At 46.5% G+C, this 16,285-nt stretch overlaps 1 protein-coding gene across 1 annotated transcript in view; it reads right to left on the bottom strand.

Moving 5' to 3' along the window:
* Positions 1–1,118: 1,118 nt before the first annotated feature.
* AMOT (angiomotin) overlaps positions 1,119–16,285 on the bottom strand; it is a 63,196-nt gene continuing 48,029 nt past the window's right edge. Inside the window, exons 11-14 of the mRNA XM_043571340.1 lie at positions 7,995–8,117; positions 7,009–7,241; positions 5,213–5,914; positions 1,119–4,852 (exon numbers count right to left, since the gene is read on the bottom strand). Of these exons, the coding sequence (XP_043427275.1) occupies positions 4,755–4,852; positions 5,213–5,914; positions 7,009–7,241; positions 7,995–8,117 (1,156 nt within the window). The 3' untranslated portion in view covers positions 1,119–4,754. The remainder of the gene's footprint in view (positions 4,853–5,212; positions 5,915–7,008; positions 7,242–7,994; positions 8,118–16,285) is intronic.

A 16,285-nucleotide genomic window follows, 5' to 3' on the forward strand; every position in this document is an offset into this window, starting at 1 on the left:
TACAGATGCTCCCACAAGGCAATCTTCGTCACTTTTGAGGGAACACTTGTTTTTTCTCCCCACGAATGACGGCTCACTAAGAACTGGGCACAACGTACTTCTGAAAGAAATGCCTCGCAAACCTTTGTACGAAGGTGCAGTTGACTGAATACCATCTTCTTCGTCCCAAAAAAGAGGAGTGGGCTTTCACGCACAGTTTTCAATGCACTTGTCATAAAGATGGAGGGAATATGGGGTGCCTGGGTGGCTCAGTCGGTTGGGAGTCCGACTTGGGCTCAGGTCATGATCTCGCAGTCCGTGAGTTCAAGCCCCGCGTCGTCAGGCTCTGTGCTGACAGCTCGGACCCTGGAGCCTGCTTCGGATTCTGTGTCTCCCTCTCTCTCTGCCCCTCCCTCACTCATGCTCTGTCTCTCTCTCTCTCTCTCTCTCTCTCTGTCAAAAATAAGTAAACATTAAAAAAATTTTTTTAAATATGTAAGGAATATGTCTCCCGACTTAATTTTAAAAAATCAAATTTCGAGTTTAATGAATTCTATACCTTCCTCCCATCCATGTTGCAACACCCATCAAGCCAATTTCGCTGTAAAAAGTGTCAACTCAAAGCCCGCGTCCCCTCCCCAGTCAGGGTGGGACACAGTGGTAAACAGGAGGTGCAGGGAGGGCAGTGTAAAGGCAGCTTGAACATTTTCAGTCCAAAAAGCCGGCTTGTTCGCGGTTTTGATTTGCTTTTAATAACAAGCTCCCTCAACCAAAACTGATGAATTGGCATAAGAACAAGGGTACAAAAGAAACATCAAGGGGCCTTCCAAATTGTTAACTAAAGGATGAATTCTCTGCTTTGGGTGGCCATCATTTTAGCCCTCAGAAACAGGGAGATAAAAAGATGCAAAGCTTTTAATATATGCTGCCTGAATATATAAAGGAAGCGATTAGAGCCTGTGGCCTGTAGTGTTGTCTTAATACTTTATAATCACATTCCGTACTTTAAGCAAATGCAAATTCTGTCCAATGCTGCCCTTGAAAGGCAATTTCAGTGCATAGTAAATTGAAACTAATCACTGATACAGGGTAAATACAGCCTCTGTTGGGTAAACACCAAAGCATTTTCCACACAGTACTGCATTTTAAAATAGCTAACTTTATTGTCAGTGAAAAGATAGGCACAAAGTGGATTCAAACCTGCTTAACTTTATTGGAACTAGCTCAGTCGATTACAGAATGGGGTCGCAATCAACAAGGGGCCACATACATTTTACACCGAAGGCGATTCTTCTCTAGCCATCTGCCAACCCCAGCTATCCATTTTATTAACACATGCCATTAATCACAAGGGAGGCCAGAAAGGAGGTTTGATGATTCCATGTAACCCACCGCTGCTACTGGAAAAAAATAAACAAGCTCTGACACTTGTCCTACTGATGATGAATGACACTCAGGAGATATATTTCCAAGGATCGTGGCGGGCTGAAATTGATGGCAATTAGCCCATCCTGATGCCTTCCTTTGAAAACATGTTCCGTAAGAATGCACACATTTTAAGTAACACATTCCATATGTGAAGGAGCAACTGAGATAACAGGAGATTGTACGGCTAACAGACATGAGAATATAATTTATAAAAGTTAGTCCATATGTATATACTTTAAGCTGCCGCGTTATGAGTGTTTAGGCTCTGCATAAAAAGTAGTTTGCAGAATCAGTTTGCTCATTTTCCAATCGTTGTGCCCACCCAACCGCGTAACAAGAGAACACTTGGTATGTTTTCTGTGGCAGATGATGGCAGATATTTCAGGCTCTTGCTCTCCCTGTCACCCTGAAGCTCGAAAGCAACATCGAAAATAAATCCTTCATGAAAACAACAATCGAGATACATGATTTTAAGAGAATGTGCAAGCTACTTTTCGTTAATGAAAAATGGTTAATGGGAGTTTTCCATCAAGCACAATTCATTCTAATGAAGTTTTTCTGTGCATGGGGCATCAGGGTACAACTGACTTAAATAGGTCCCCAGAGATCACCAGGCAGTACGCGTTAAGACAAGGTCACCTTTCTGTCCTGAGGTGCCAGTAAAATGCATAGATAAGTGGGAGTCCAGAAAGATCCCCCAAGTGTTATACCCTGACAATTGTGAAAAAGGTGATTGACTTGACATTTCTCCCATAAACCTGAATCTTTAGAAGGACACCTATTAGAAATTTTCTGAAAAGGCTGAATCTACCTTCTTTGTAAACACAGTATATGCCATGGACTCTTTCCATCTCTTAGATGTACGATATTACTTGAGCAAATCACCTGGGATTAAAAAAAAAACTGAGCCAAAAGGGACTGCCTCTGGTGTGAGGGGGCAGAGATGCTGTGGAAAGTTCAAAGTAGTACTCAGCCAAGAACTTCCTCCCTTCCCCAAAGTACATGAGGCTAAAGTGATGGCTGCCACACAGCGTGGAACGTATGACATTTGTCACCTTCCAGAATGTGATTAAAATCATGGCTCCCAGAGCTAGCAAAAAATCTGGCAATGTGTAATAACCATAAAAGGAGCAGATGAAAGGTTTCATCTTATTTGTATTTACTTATTTGGCTAGAAAGCAGCAGTCCTCAAGTTTGCTTTCTATTTGAGGACTTTTCCCCTTATGACTGAAGGGGCGGTATGAACGAGTATTAGCACAATGGCATTTATCATTTCTATTTGGGATTCATTTGATGACTGAAGACTAACGTGTAGGACGATCACTTCTTTACTGAAATGTCTAGACTGGCTGAAAATCACGTCACTCTCCCTCATCTCTCCCCCGGCCCCACAAAAAGAACTCCTTCGGCAGGTAATTAGGAATGACACAAAAATACTGTTAAATATGCCATTCCCGTGGTCACGGAGGGACCCTGTAAGATGACCTGAGACAGCCAATCCCGTAGCAAGACAAGAAGTGAGGGGGATTGCTCAGGGGGGAGTTTCATGTGAGTCAATGTTGAAATGAGGACCAGTAAAGAGATAACCTTGCAAAAAGGCACTGCAGGGGAAGCAAGGTAGGAGTCTAGAACCCTGGACAAAGCCACGAGGCCAGGGACATTTTACAAATTACGAATGCCCTGGTCCATGAAGATGCCTTTTCTTAAGATGAGGCTTTTGGTATATAAGGGTTTCCCAAAATAAGCATGGTAATTGACAAAATGGAAAGCTGTGTTGTGTGATCTTGAAAAACTAACCTCTCCAGGTCTCAAATTCCTCACCACTAAAACGAGGGGGTAGGGCTCTATTGCTGAAGCTCCTTCCAGCCACTATGCTTCACAACGTAATATATCAGGCCTACTCTTCTATTAATCCGGTTTCTAACTAATACATCCCCAAACTTCTAACCCCCCCCACCCTTACCTAACACCCCCCACTTCCCTCACCCTCCCATACCCCTGAAAATTGATCTGAATGACATTGTCTGTGGATCTGTCACCTTAATTAAGGGCAGAGAGGTGACACAGAGCAGGGACCTGTGGCAAGAAGCAGCCCTTTTGTGTCCCTGGAGGTGGCCCTATGGCAAAGCTCCGGAGCCATGGCCTCCTTGGTCCCTGTCCACATACACATTTTCTGCTGCTCTCCAAAGGTATTCCAAGATGGAGTCACTGGCAGTGAGAAGGGACAGCTAAGGACACATCTGCAGCCCACCTCTCCCCCGACTGCTATTCCCTTGGAGGTTACAGTCAACGATGCCTTTTAAGACGTTATGCTAAGAATTGGGGAAAACAAACGGAGTTATTTGAAAGTAGTCACCAGAAATTCAAAGCATTCAGCCCATCAACAAAAATGCTTCCTCGTTTTGCAAATGATTGGAAACCTGAAACTGGTGACACAGCCAGTGAACTTGTGCTGGAGAAACAATGAACACTAACCAGATTGGTCTCAGGAAAGCCAAGCGAGCTGTGCTCATGGCCACATGCAGCACCTCGCGCAACTCTCCATCAAGGCCTCCGAAGGTCTCACTCCCTAAGAAGGAGGAAGTTGTACGGCACACAGCTAATTTACTCTCCTAGCATCTGAAAGCAATATATTAATTATCCAAATGCATAAATTACTCCAGAGTATATATATGAATGTATGAACCTCCGCGAGGGAACCAAAAGAATCCACTTCCAAAGCACCACTGAAATGAAGATAAACACAATCTCCTGGCACAGGGTAGCTGGGAAATTGGGAGGGAAAATTAGCTCCAGCACCCTTCCACACCCCAATATCCCCTGCCTTTTCTTCAGCTTACACAGCTCCTAAACCTATTCCCTTTCATGAGCCCGAGATGAGAGCTCCCTCTCTGGATGCTGCCTAGATGGTAAGTATACAAAACAGCATAGGTGCAATTTCTCTCCGGCTTCCCACTTCTGAAATCTACATGTTACGCACTGTCTCCCAAACATACTGTGCTCTTCAATGAAAATGATCTGGAATACGGAAATGCTAAATAAAATCACGCACATTGCAAACATTCGTGTATACCCAGCGATTAACAGTCCAAGTGTTTGTATAAACCCAAACAATAAACTTTAGAGCACATTCTGATTCATCTGTCTTTAGAGGTACTCTCTGAGTGTGTACCAGAATAGACTGGAGTTTGTATGGTATTACTTAAGTACTATATTGTTTCAATAAAAAGTTCCTTTAAAAAACATCCCCCCCACCCCTTGTCCTCACCCTCAAAATAAGAACAATCAAAAAGGAAAAATGGTTAAAAGCACTCTTGCTGATAAACTGCAGCTCTTGAATAGGCCGTTTAGATGAGATATTCCACCATCTCTGCATCAGGCTCTTGTCCCAGGATCTGAATGGGAGCTTTTCTTTCCAGAGTATTGGAGTGGAAAACGGGGCCATCTGAATGGAAACAGGGGGTTAGAAACCACTTAGGGATCAAGTAAAGACTCAGATTGCTAGAAACAGCCAGCGTTCGAGCCACGAAGCCGGTGGCCAAGTGAGACTTGCCTGACACCGTCTCCCCTTGTTCACCTGAGCATTTACCGCAACTGGAAGAACCACCCTGACGCACTTCTGCTCCCATCCTCGTGTCCCAAAAAGTCATTTACGGGCTCTGCACCCATCGCTTGGGATCAATCCCCTTTAAAACCCGAACAACTCTGGCCCAACGACCGGCTGTGTCTACACCACAGGGTGCCAACAAGCAATCCGTAATAGTGGGCAGAACCCAAGGCTACCTGGGGTATGGAAGGTCATTACCTGTCTTATCTGGATTGCAGGTCAGACTTGGTATAGACAAACGACGTGGTCCAGAGCCGGCAGCTGGACTTGCAGAAGCGTCAGCCTGAGCCACAGCTGGAGTTGGAGCTGGAGCCGGAGTAGCAGCCGCAGTCGGAGCTGGAGTTGGTGCCTGAGTCTGAGCCGCAGCAGAAGCCGGAGACGCTGCTGGAGCCGGAACCGCAGTCGGAGCCGGAGCTGGAACCGGAGCCGGAGCAGCTGGAGCAACCTGAACAGCAGCAGGAGGCGCGACAGCAGCGGCGGCGGCGGCGGCGGCGGCGGCGGCAGCGGCCGGAACCTGAGCGGCGGCAGCTGGAGAAACGGCAGCCGCAAGAGCAGCAGCAGCAGCAGCAGCGGTTGCTGGAGACGGGGCGGCGGCGGCGGCAGCCGGAGGAGCAGCAGCAGCAGCGACAGCAAGTGGAGCAGCGGCTACCATGGTGGTGGTGTTGGTGGCAGCGTTGGCAGTGATGGCGGCAGCAGTGGCGGCGGCAGCGGCGGCTGGCGCGGGGACAGAGACGGGAGCAACAGCTGCGGTTTTGCTGGGTTCCGTGCCCCGTTCCGTCTGCGTGCTGCAATCGCGGCTGCCCGTCTTGGAGTGAGCGGAGAGCAGGGGAGTGGAGGGCGGCACCGGCGAGGGTGTGGAGGGCACGGACTCGGCGCGGTAGTCCCCACCCAGGAGGATACCTACAAAGGGAAGACGGCAAGAGGTCAGAAAAGTACGGGTTCCTCAAATGCAGACATCGGGTTAAGTCGTCTTCCTTGCAGGAGGTTCAGGAGAAGCACGAACAACGAACAACGGGACGCGAGTCTCCACTTGCGCCTCTGAGGAACCCAGGAAATCGGTTCGGCAGGCCCGTCCCTTCTGGTCCTCGTTCTCCACCCCAGCACGGTGTATTAATCCTTTAAGTCTCCCGCGGATCTGTTTTGATCTACTTTTCCAGCGGTGATTGATCTCCACTGAGCTTGCAGAAGGCTTCTACTTGGCTCCACTTACAACCCACGTCTTCCATGACCAGCCAGCCAGAAAGGAGTGGGGGAACGATGGGTGGTCAGGGATGAGTGCTACGATAACTGTGTAACCTAACGTTCTCATGAAGACCGGGAGCCCCCGAAATGCCTACTCTATCCAAAGGACACTGCAAGCATCAGAGGACCAAGGAAGGTATCAGAAGCAACAAAAAGACCTACAATTAAAATACAAAGCTGGCTTTCTCGGGCTCTAAAAATGTGCCTCATGGTATCCACAGTGCTTCTGGGGTTTTGATTAGAGGGGAAGGAATGGACAGAAATGGAATGAAAAAGTACATTCAGTTCTCATCTCAGAACATTCGGGTAACAAAAACCTGCCACCCAGCTCCATTTAGCTTAACTAGAACTCTGAATCCTTGTATTATGTGGGAGGAGAGAACAGAGAAAAGTCTGGAATTCTGAACTTTTGACTGACATGAAGGTCACATGGGCTTTGGACAAAGACAAAAGGTCTGGCATGGCAAAGGCCAAATCTGAGAAGTTTTTAGAGGAAACTGGAGTTGTCTTCTTTCCCACCCAAACAGAGCTCAGAATTCTTAGCTTTTAAGGCCTTGGCTTCCACCAGTGTTCTGTCAGTGAGACGTCAGAGTGTGGAGGAGTTCCTGAATAGGCAGCTAGCCTCTCAGGAGGACAGATACCCAACCTGATATATCTTCTGCTCCAGAATCTGGACCATCACTCCCTTTCCTTGCCGAATGGGCACATTATCTAAACGCGTCACTTCAATCTTCTTTATCTACTGTCATTACCTAGGCTCCCCTTCCAGCTCTTGTCATCTCGCTTCTCTTCCATGATGGGGGTGCCGGTCAGCGTGGACGAATGTGAGAGCAGGCCTGACCCGGCATTGGAAATGGACATCAGAGACTTTGCTGGTCGCATGGATGACAGCTGCTCTGTCTTACTTGGCTCCTTCCGGGAACGCTGCTGCAGCACTTTGATCATGGCGTCCTTCTCAATAATTTGGGCATGGAGCGTCTTAATCCTAGGAGCCAAAGACAAAGAACACATAAAAAACCTCACTGCCACCTCCATGTTCTGGTCTCACTGCCTGCACGGACTTGAGTTTCCATGATCTTTTCAGCTGAGGAGTGGTTTAGTCCTTTCGGCATTGAAAAGCAAGGGGAGGTGTGCTGTGTTTTTAAAAACGCCTTTCTCCACACCCAGATGAATCTAGGAGAGCATCCAGGAGTCGCTGCTTACACCTCAGGAAGCCACAGCAAGGTACCGGTGGGAAAAAGGCCTGTACGTAAGAGAGTAAACGGATGTAGTGGGTGCTATACGGAAGATTCTGAGTCAATGGAACACCGCACTTAGTGAGAAGATGAGGACTTCTTTGAATGGGCCGCAACTTGAGTTGATAAGTAAATGATCCTGAGTTTATAAGAGATATCAGGTGCCCTACCTCCAAGTCTGAATGGATATTCTTTCACTGTGCATTCTGCTGTATCACAGGGTTGAAGTCCAATGCTAGAAGGAATACCCAGAGTACAAATACCAACAATACGGTTCTGGCGGAGGGAAGATAGAAAGCAATTACCAAAGCCAATGGGGAAAGCAAGGTAAGGGTCATTGCATTTCCAACCCAAGTGAACAGGCTGGCAGGGGTGCAGGGGTCGGGGGAGGCTGCGTTATCAGGTTTCTCATTTGTGAATGAAGATGCCTACCCTTCCCTCCTGACCTATCTGGTCTCTATACTTTCTTCTCAGATCCACTGGGGTCCAGATTGATATTTTACCTGCCCTCCATGTCAAGGCAACGCTTGTTGGCCATCAAGATCTCTTCCTCCTCTTTCTGGATGCGAGCTTCCAGAGCCGTGTCGTAGCTGGTGTTAGGAGAGTGGCTGATGACTGTTGTATCCCTGGGAAGGAAAATGACAGTGATGAAGATAAGGCAGCAAAATCAACGAATCTTATCATCTCCCTCCCACGTCAAAGGTATTGCTGGAAAGCGGTAAGCTATAGTCAAACTCATTAGGAATGGTTGGTTTCTGGATGACTGATCGAAAAGAACCTCCAAGATGGGAAGGTTCAGCTTTCAGAGCTAGCTAGAAGAGGTTTTTGGCATGGATACAGCTGCAAAAGTCAGTGAGGGGATTCTATGAGAGGGACACAAACCTCCTGGCAAAGAATCCCTTCAAGTTTTTAGATCACGGCCAGGTTATACGAAGATCTTTATATTTTCACTTTATATTATTATTTATATGATAGAGAAGATATTATAGACTTTCACTTTATTCTCATGATAGTTATGAAGGCAAAAAGGCTGGACTGTGATGAAAGTCCGAGAACGTACTAAACAGCCAGTGCTACGGATGTATACCAGCAACTATAGAGACGGCCCCAGCAAAGGTCAGATTGGGCAAGTGAGCTGAGTGAAAAGCATGGCCTTTGAGTCAGTGCCACTTAATTCCTGCCTAACCTACGTTGGAAACATTCTAGTGCCAAATCAAGGAGTCTCTTCCCCCAGCTACATGACTGTTCTCTTGCCAGAGTCCGAACTGCATGAGGGACCATCATGTCTCCTTTCAAAGTGTCTCAGGCCATTAACTCTAATACTAATTAATAAGGAGTAAAGCGTGTGTGTGCGTGGGCGCGAGACGGAGAGAGAAAGAGAGGAACAAGGAGAGGAGGAAGGGCAGGGGGCGGGGCAAGGCTGATGTCTAAACAGCACAAGTCAAAGATTCACGGGGATCCTGTATCGTCCTGATAAGTGAGGTCATGCACCTTTCTTTAGTTCATTTAGAACCAGTGGTAGAAAAAAAGAGGGAAAGGAATGAAAACGACCTGGATCCTCTTTGAGTAACTTGGAGGGAAAGAAAAAGGGATTAGGAAGAATATTGATGTAATTATATTGGTCTTAAAGGAAAAGCCGACAATAGACTGGGAAAACAATGAATTAGCACCGCTTCATCATACTTCCTATGAGGACGGGGATCTGTGGGAGAATTTTCTGCTGGCACCTGGCTATTATGTTCTGTCAGCTTACAGACTGTGACAGTACAGACAGGAGTGAAAGGGCAGGGAATGAAGACACAGACAGCGGGTACTGAAGTTAGGGAATTTGGTGAGTTCCTCAAAACTCCTGTTGCCCCAACATGCTTACACTTGATATGCCATTTAGTTGAATGGTGAAACAAACTGGGCCAAGAGAGAGAAGGCCTTGCAGTGGCTCACCTAAACTGAAAACATTTTAGCATCTCAGGATTCTACACTTGCTCCTAGTGCGACCAGGAATGGCCCTTGTGTTCCAAGGTGCTCAAGGGGAAATGGCGTTGTGTGATGTTGAGAGCACGGGCTCTGACTAGAGACCACACGAGGGTCCAAGCCTCCTTTCCCAAGTACCCCGCCACGAACAAACTCTATGCTCAGGAAGTCAGTTCACTGCTTGAGACGTCCGTCTCCTCAGACAGAAGTCATAATTACACCTGCATCTCGTGGCATTTTTGGGGGGAGGCACGCATGTAAAAGATACAGTGCACAGTAAAAACGCCCAACAAACATATCCGTAATTAGAGAGAAAAGTATGGGTAGGGGCACCCGGGTGGCTCAGTGAGTGAAGCGTATGACTCGGTTTCCGCTCAGGTCATGATCTCACAATTCTGTGTGTTCAAGCCCCATCAGGCTCTGCGCTGATGGTGCAGAGCCGGCTTGGGATTCTCGCTCTCTCTCTCTCTCTCTCTCTGCCCCTCCCCTGCTCACGCTGTCTCTGTCTCTCTCAAAATAAATAAACAAACTTAAAATTTGTTTTTAAAAAAGAGAGAAGTGGGGTGCCCGGGTGGCTCAGTCGGTTAAGCGTCCGACTTCAGCTCAGGTCACGATCTCGCGGTCCGGTCCGCAAGTTCGAGCCCCGCGTCGGGCTCTGGGCTGATGGCTCAGAGCCTGGAGCCTGGTTCCGATTCTGTTTCTCCCTCTCTCTCTGCCCCTCCCCTGTTCATGCTCTGTCTCTCTCTGTCCCAAAAATAAATAAACGTTAAAAAAAAAAAGAGAGAGAGAGAAGTATGGGGAGGAGAGTGACATGCAAGAGGGTGTGACTTTAACCAATTCCGGCTCTAGGTGGAATCCTAGGGGCAGTTCCTGCAGTGCAGAGTTCCAACACGATGGCCGCTCCAGAGCCAGGCCGCTCTAAAGGCTGCGTGGTGACTATGGACACCGGGGCCATGAGCGTGCGGTTTGTCGCTGGGGGAGCCAGTGCTGGCCCACGGCCACTTTCATTGCATAAAAGACCATTTTGGGGACACAGAGCCCTGCCAGCTCATTGATATGGACACTGCGAACTCCTCAGGAATGGAGCCTGAAAATGTGGGGCACTTAGTGAATTCCTCCAGAGCTGCCAGGACGGCCTTCAACATCAATCTTCCTTCTAGAAGACTGGGGCCACTGAGCCAGTGGCTCAGGCAAAAGCAAGCAAGCAGCGTTTGAAGAAGCAACTTGACCTAACTTCCAGTATGCTGAGACTATCCTTAAGCACGTCAGGAGAGAGATGCTGGGATTGAAAACACAATCTGCAAACCCCAGACTGTACACCCCTGATTTTGACATCCTACATCTAAATTCTTTTTTTTTTAAATGTTTATTTGTATTGTTTTAAAGATTTTTAAAAATGTTTATCTACTTATTTTGAGAGAGACAGAGACAGCATGAGCAGGGGAGGGGCAGAGAGAGAGAGCGGGAGAAAGACAGAGTCCCAAGCAGGCTTCACACTGTCAGCACAGAGCCCGACGTGGGGCTCAATCTCGCAAACCATGAGATCGTGACCCGAGCTGCAGTCAGACCGACTGAGCCACCCAGGTGCCCCCTACGTCTAAATTCTTAAGTAAACGATTTCTGGCAACTGTCCCTCCAGGCATCTCTCTCCTTCCAATGAGATTATCCCCATCACCTTGCTTACATCGCTTTCCAGAATGTCACTCAGGATTCCCTAATTAAAATAGCTAGACTTTTCAACTTTTCAACTTCGAATCCATCTTTTCCTGTCAGTAGCATCCTTTTGTTTATTTAACATGTGAACTTGACCATGACTGGAGCCCTGTGGTTGAAATTACTGCGATGCTAAAAAGGGGCTAGACATGCATCAGTCCCTGACTGCAGGAAACTTGCAAAGGGAGACAAAAAAATATAAGGGCAAGCAATTAATTGTTACAGAGGTGAGCATGAACTTTATTCCAACAGGCACTGAAGATTATGAGAGCTGGAATGATCCAAGCTGTGTTTTAAAAAGATAACATTGTCTCTGGCTGAAATGTGATGGGGGATTCGGGGAGCAATACACTGGATTTGGGCAAACCAGTCAGAACGGTTATTGTAATAATCCCAGCAAGAGATACTGACATCATGAACCGATGCAAACAGGCCATAGGAGGCAGAATTGCTACACCTTGGAGACTGTTTACATGTGGGTGTTGGAGACAGGGAAGAACGAATGAGAACTTTTGGTGTTTCTAATTCAAAAGACTAGAAAAGATGGCATTTTCTATGATAGGAATATAAGGAGAGATTGTTGGGGAAACATTATAATGGGTTTTGATTTTAGTTCCATCAGAGTTAACACATCTTAGGAATAGCCATATGACAATATCCAACAAGTTGTTGACAATTCTAACTTTAACCTAAGGGATGTCAGAATGAGAAACAAACCTGAGGACGGAAACGGAGAAAAGCCTATAAGGAAGGAACAGGTAGGCACGTATAATGTGTGTGACCAGCTTCTACCTCCTGCTTTCCCTTCCTTTCCTTCTTTCCCAGATTGACATCATCCAATATAAAAACAAAACACTGCACGTTTGGGGAAGGTTAATGACTGGATTCAGGAAATGCAAACTAGTAAATTACATGGCTGATCGGGTTTGTTATCTTTTTTTTTTTGAGAGAGAGAGAGTGTGTGTGTGTGTATGTGTGTGAGCATGCACGCACACACGGGGGAGGGGCAGAGGGAGAGGGAGAAAGAGAATCTTAAGCAGGCTCCATGCTGTCAGCACAGAGCCTGATGCAGGGCGTCAACTGTCAAATTGCGAGATCATGACCCATCAAAGCCCCATGCGGGACTCAATCTCAGGACTATGAGATCATGACCCGAGCAGAAATCAAGAATCAGACACTTAACCGACTGAGCCACGCAGGCGCCCCAATTATCTTTTCATCCTTTTGCTGCTATTCGGAAATAAATTCACCACTGGTGAGCCACAGTCTGCGTTGCCACATCTATTCTTCTAGGTCGAAGTACTCGGTAATAATTTCCCTTATGTAAATTAAGCATCTAAAGAATCTCTAGGAACACGATAATATGGAAGTCATAATGTGGGCCATATTATTGTGATTACTTACCGTACTTTTCAGTGACTAAACAATTAATAATAAGCCTCAAACAGTAACTCTTAAACAGTTAATAATCCCTAATCACCATCTTGAAATCTAATCACCATCCTGAAATCATCAAATCAGCAGAGTAGTGGTGAAGGTGTCAAAATGTCACTTTCAATCCCAGTTCTTCTTCTTAGTACCTGTGTGTGATCTTGGGCAAATTATTTAAACTGTTCCTCATACGTAGAATAGATAATAGTACTTATCGCAAAGAGTTATTGTGAGCATAAGCAATAACGGTAAAGCACGTAGCAGAGTACCTTATATAGAAAACAAACAGTACATGTGATTTCTTGCCTTGACAGCTGTCCCTTTGACAAGTGGTGCTTTGTAGAATCAAAGTGCTAACAGGGGTATGAACGGATCACCTAATAGGTCTTCTCACCTGAGAAAAAGCAGTTGTCTATTATTATATGACAATCTGTACTTGAGGGGCACCTGGGTGGCTCAGTCAGTTAAGCGTCCAGCTTTGGCTCAGGTCATGATCTCACGGATCGTAGGTTCGAACCCCATGTCGGGCTCTGTGCTGACAGTTCAGAGCCTGGAGCCTGCTTCAGATTCTGTGTCGCGCTCTCTCTCTCTCTCTCTCTCTCTCTCTGCCTCTCCCCCGCTTGTGCCCTGCCTCTCTCTGTCTCTTAAAATTAAACAAACATTATTTTTTTTTAAATCTGTACTTTATTATTTACAACGGCCAAAGACCAGAAACAATCCAAATATCCATCAACAAGTGAATAGATAAACTGGGGTGGTGCACCCAGACTATGGAACACTAGTCAGCAATGAAAAGGAACTAATTATGGATACAGGCATCAACTTGTATGAATCTCAAAATAGTTATGCCCAGTGAAAGAAATCAAGCAGAAAGAGTATATACTACATGACTCCTTTCGTACAACATTCTGGAAAAGGCAAAATTGTAACGACAAAAAGCAGACCGATTGTTGTCTAGTGTCAGGTGGGGGAGGAAGGGATCAAGCTGAAGGGGCACAAGGGCACTTTAGAATGCACCCTCTATCTTGACTGTGGGGTGGCTACATTATTGTATATGCCTGCCAACATTCATCACACCACATAAAATAGGTGCTTTTTAATAGGTAAATAATACCTTAATTGAAAAAATTCTACAACTACCATTGATACCACCCAAGCAACATTTCCCAAATGTGCATTTACCTGTAAGATATTACATTGGGAACATATAAAGTCAGAGATACTAGCAGAATACACAGAAACCAAGCAGGTCATTAAAATGTGGCACTACATTTACGGATTGCAGTTAGAGAGTTAGAAACCGTTTCCTTCTCTGTCACTTCTTTCCTCCTTCCTTCCTTTTTGCTTCTTCCTCTCCTTCCTTACTCAAATACAGGTTGAGCACTTTCCATATGCAACCAATATCCTAGACATTTAAAACTTCTTAAGAAGGAAAAGTAGAATATAACGCCTTTACCACAGAAAGGGGCAAAGAGCAGAACCCTGGTCAAATTTGTAGGGTCGAATGAAACCACTGGACAGAAGAGAAAGGGCAAGAGATGTTGGAAAGGAAGGCAGAAGAACCCATAGGTTCTGAAATTAAGTTTCCTGGATGCCACCTTGTAAATTGGAAATCTCATTAAGAAAAGAGGAAAAGGAAACCAATCCCCGTGGCCGAGCATAAGAGGCACTATCTTTGGGAAAAAACAGCATAATCCTAGAAATAGAAGCATCTGGAGGAATTATCACAAGGACCCCAGATTCTGGGAAGAAGTCTCTCAGAAAGTGGGTTCCCCCAGTATCAAAACTTTCCAGGAAGGCAGGAAGGAAGGAAGGAAGGGAGGGAGGGAGGGAAAAAGGGAGGAAGGGAGGGAGGGAAGAAGGGAGGAAGGGAGGAAGGAAGGAAGGGAGGAAGGGAGAAAGGGAGGAAGGAAGGAAGGAAGGGAGGAAGGGAGGAAGGGAGGAAGGGAGGAAGGAAGGAAGGGGGTAGTTTCTTTATTACAAGGACCCCAGTGACAACCTCCTAGCTTTCTTGCATTTCCTGACCTGAAGTCTATTCTGAAGTTGATTTTAGCAGTGAACCTCCCAGCATCAAGAACACTGGCTTTCCCACATTTTCTCACACTGCACACCTTTACGAGCTAGATCTTTCTAAGTTTCTGCCCAAAGGTGACAAAATTCGCCCTTCGTCTCCTTTTCTGTGTTGGGGTTTCCTGAATAACCTTTGAATAAGCACTGGGCACAGGTGTTTTCTTGGGAGGGAGCAGCTAAAATTACACTTAATTCCGCTTCTAATCTGCCTACAAACTCCCCGACCATCTTCTAGCACAGCTGGGGCTTTCGTGCGCTCCGTTACTGCCCTCGCACGTACGGAGCGCCCTGTTCTCCGAAAACAAAGACAGGTATGCTTAAGCCCATGATGACCTCGAAATCCATGCACAGGTGATTTCAAGCCATATAAGATTTATCAGGTCTCCATGTACTTGGAGGAAGGCAGAGTGTGTTAGAGAAACAGTAAGACGTCCTCCTGGAGAATCAGGAATACGTGTGCAAATCACGAGCCCAGCTCTTAAGCACTGACCTCCTCCCGATTTGGCATGAGAAGGACTCGCAAATAAATGTATCTGCCACCCACTCGACACACACATCACAGCCTAAACTCTGGCAAGTGTTTCCAGATTCCTCCAGCTCACCACCTTTGGGAGAACGTTCGAAACAACACTGTGGTTTTTAATAACTTTCTGGGTAGAGCCTCTCTGGGTACCATATGCTCTGGCCTCCTTAGATACCCGACTGGAGACCAAGCCTCTGTCTGTCTCTCCAGCAACCAACGCCATCTCCTGATGCGAATTTAGTTTTTGTCGTTCCTCTCTTTCTTTTCCAACGGGTGATTATGAACAGCAGCGAGATGGACAAACCGGACAAGAGCACTGTTTCCTCCAAAGACCCATATTTAATGTTTTCATGTGCAGCGGCGCCTGGGTGGCGCAGTCGGTTGAGCGTCCGGCTTCAGCCAGGTCACGATCTCACGGTCCGGGAGTTCGAGCCCCGCATCAGGCTCTGGGCTGATGGCTCAGAGCCTGGAGTCTGCTTCCGATTCTGTGTCTCCCTCTCTCTCTGCCCCTCCCCCGTTCATGCTCTGTCTCTCTCTGTCCCAAAAATAAATAAACGTTGAAAAAAAAATTTTTTTAAATAAATAAATAAAAAATGTTTTCACGTGCACAGGGGACACGGAAGAGGCAAAAAATTTAAGAAGAAAAAAATCCTTCTGCCGCTCTCTCTCCCTTGCCAAATGGCATGTGACCGGTTACATGTGATGAACTCATGGACACGGAGAATGTGGCTCAGCCACTCCTGAGTGACATTTAGTTTCTGAGTGGCCTTTCTCCGGAGTGGCTTTCACTCCCCTCCTGGGGCTAAACAAAGAAACCTACACATGTGGCCAAAAGAAGGCGTGGCTCTAGCGAAGGAGGCCTGCGAACCTTCAGTTGATCTCGTGAAGTTAACGTTCATTTTCAAATTCCTGACCCCAATTCCTAAAAAGTCTCTGTTTAACCAGGTGAAAGGAAACACACTTAGGCAGACACTGGGGAGGGGAACAAAGAGCACTATAGGAGACAAGGAAAGCAACACATGGAAAAATCTTTCAACAGGTCACCTTTCTGTTCTGCCCACCCACCCTTGCCCTTCAAGCAAGGAT

This window comes from Prionailurus bengalensis, chromosome X, assembly GCF_016509475.1.
Source record: "Prionailurus bengalensis isolate Pbe53 chromosome X, Fcat_Pben_1.1_paternal_pri, whole genome shotgun sequence".
Classification (NCBI taxonomy): Eukaryota; Metazoa; Chordata; class Mammalia; order Carnivora; family Felidae; genus Prionailurus; species Prionailurus bengalensis.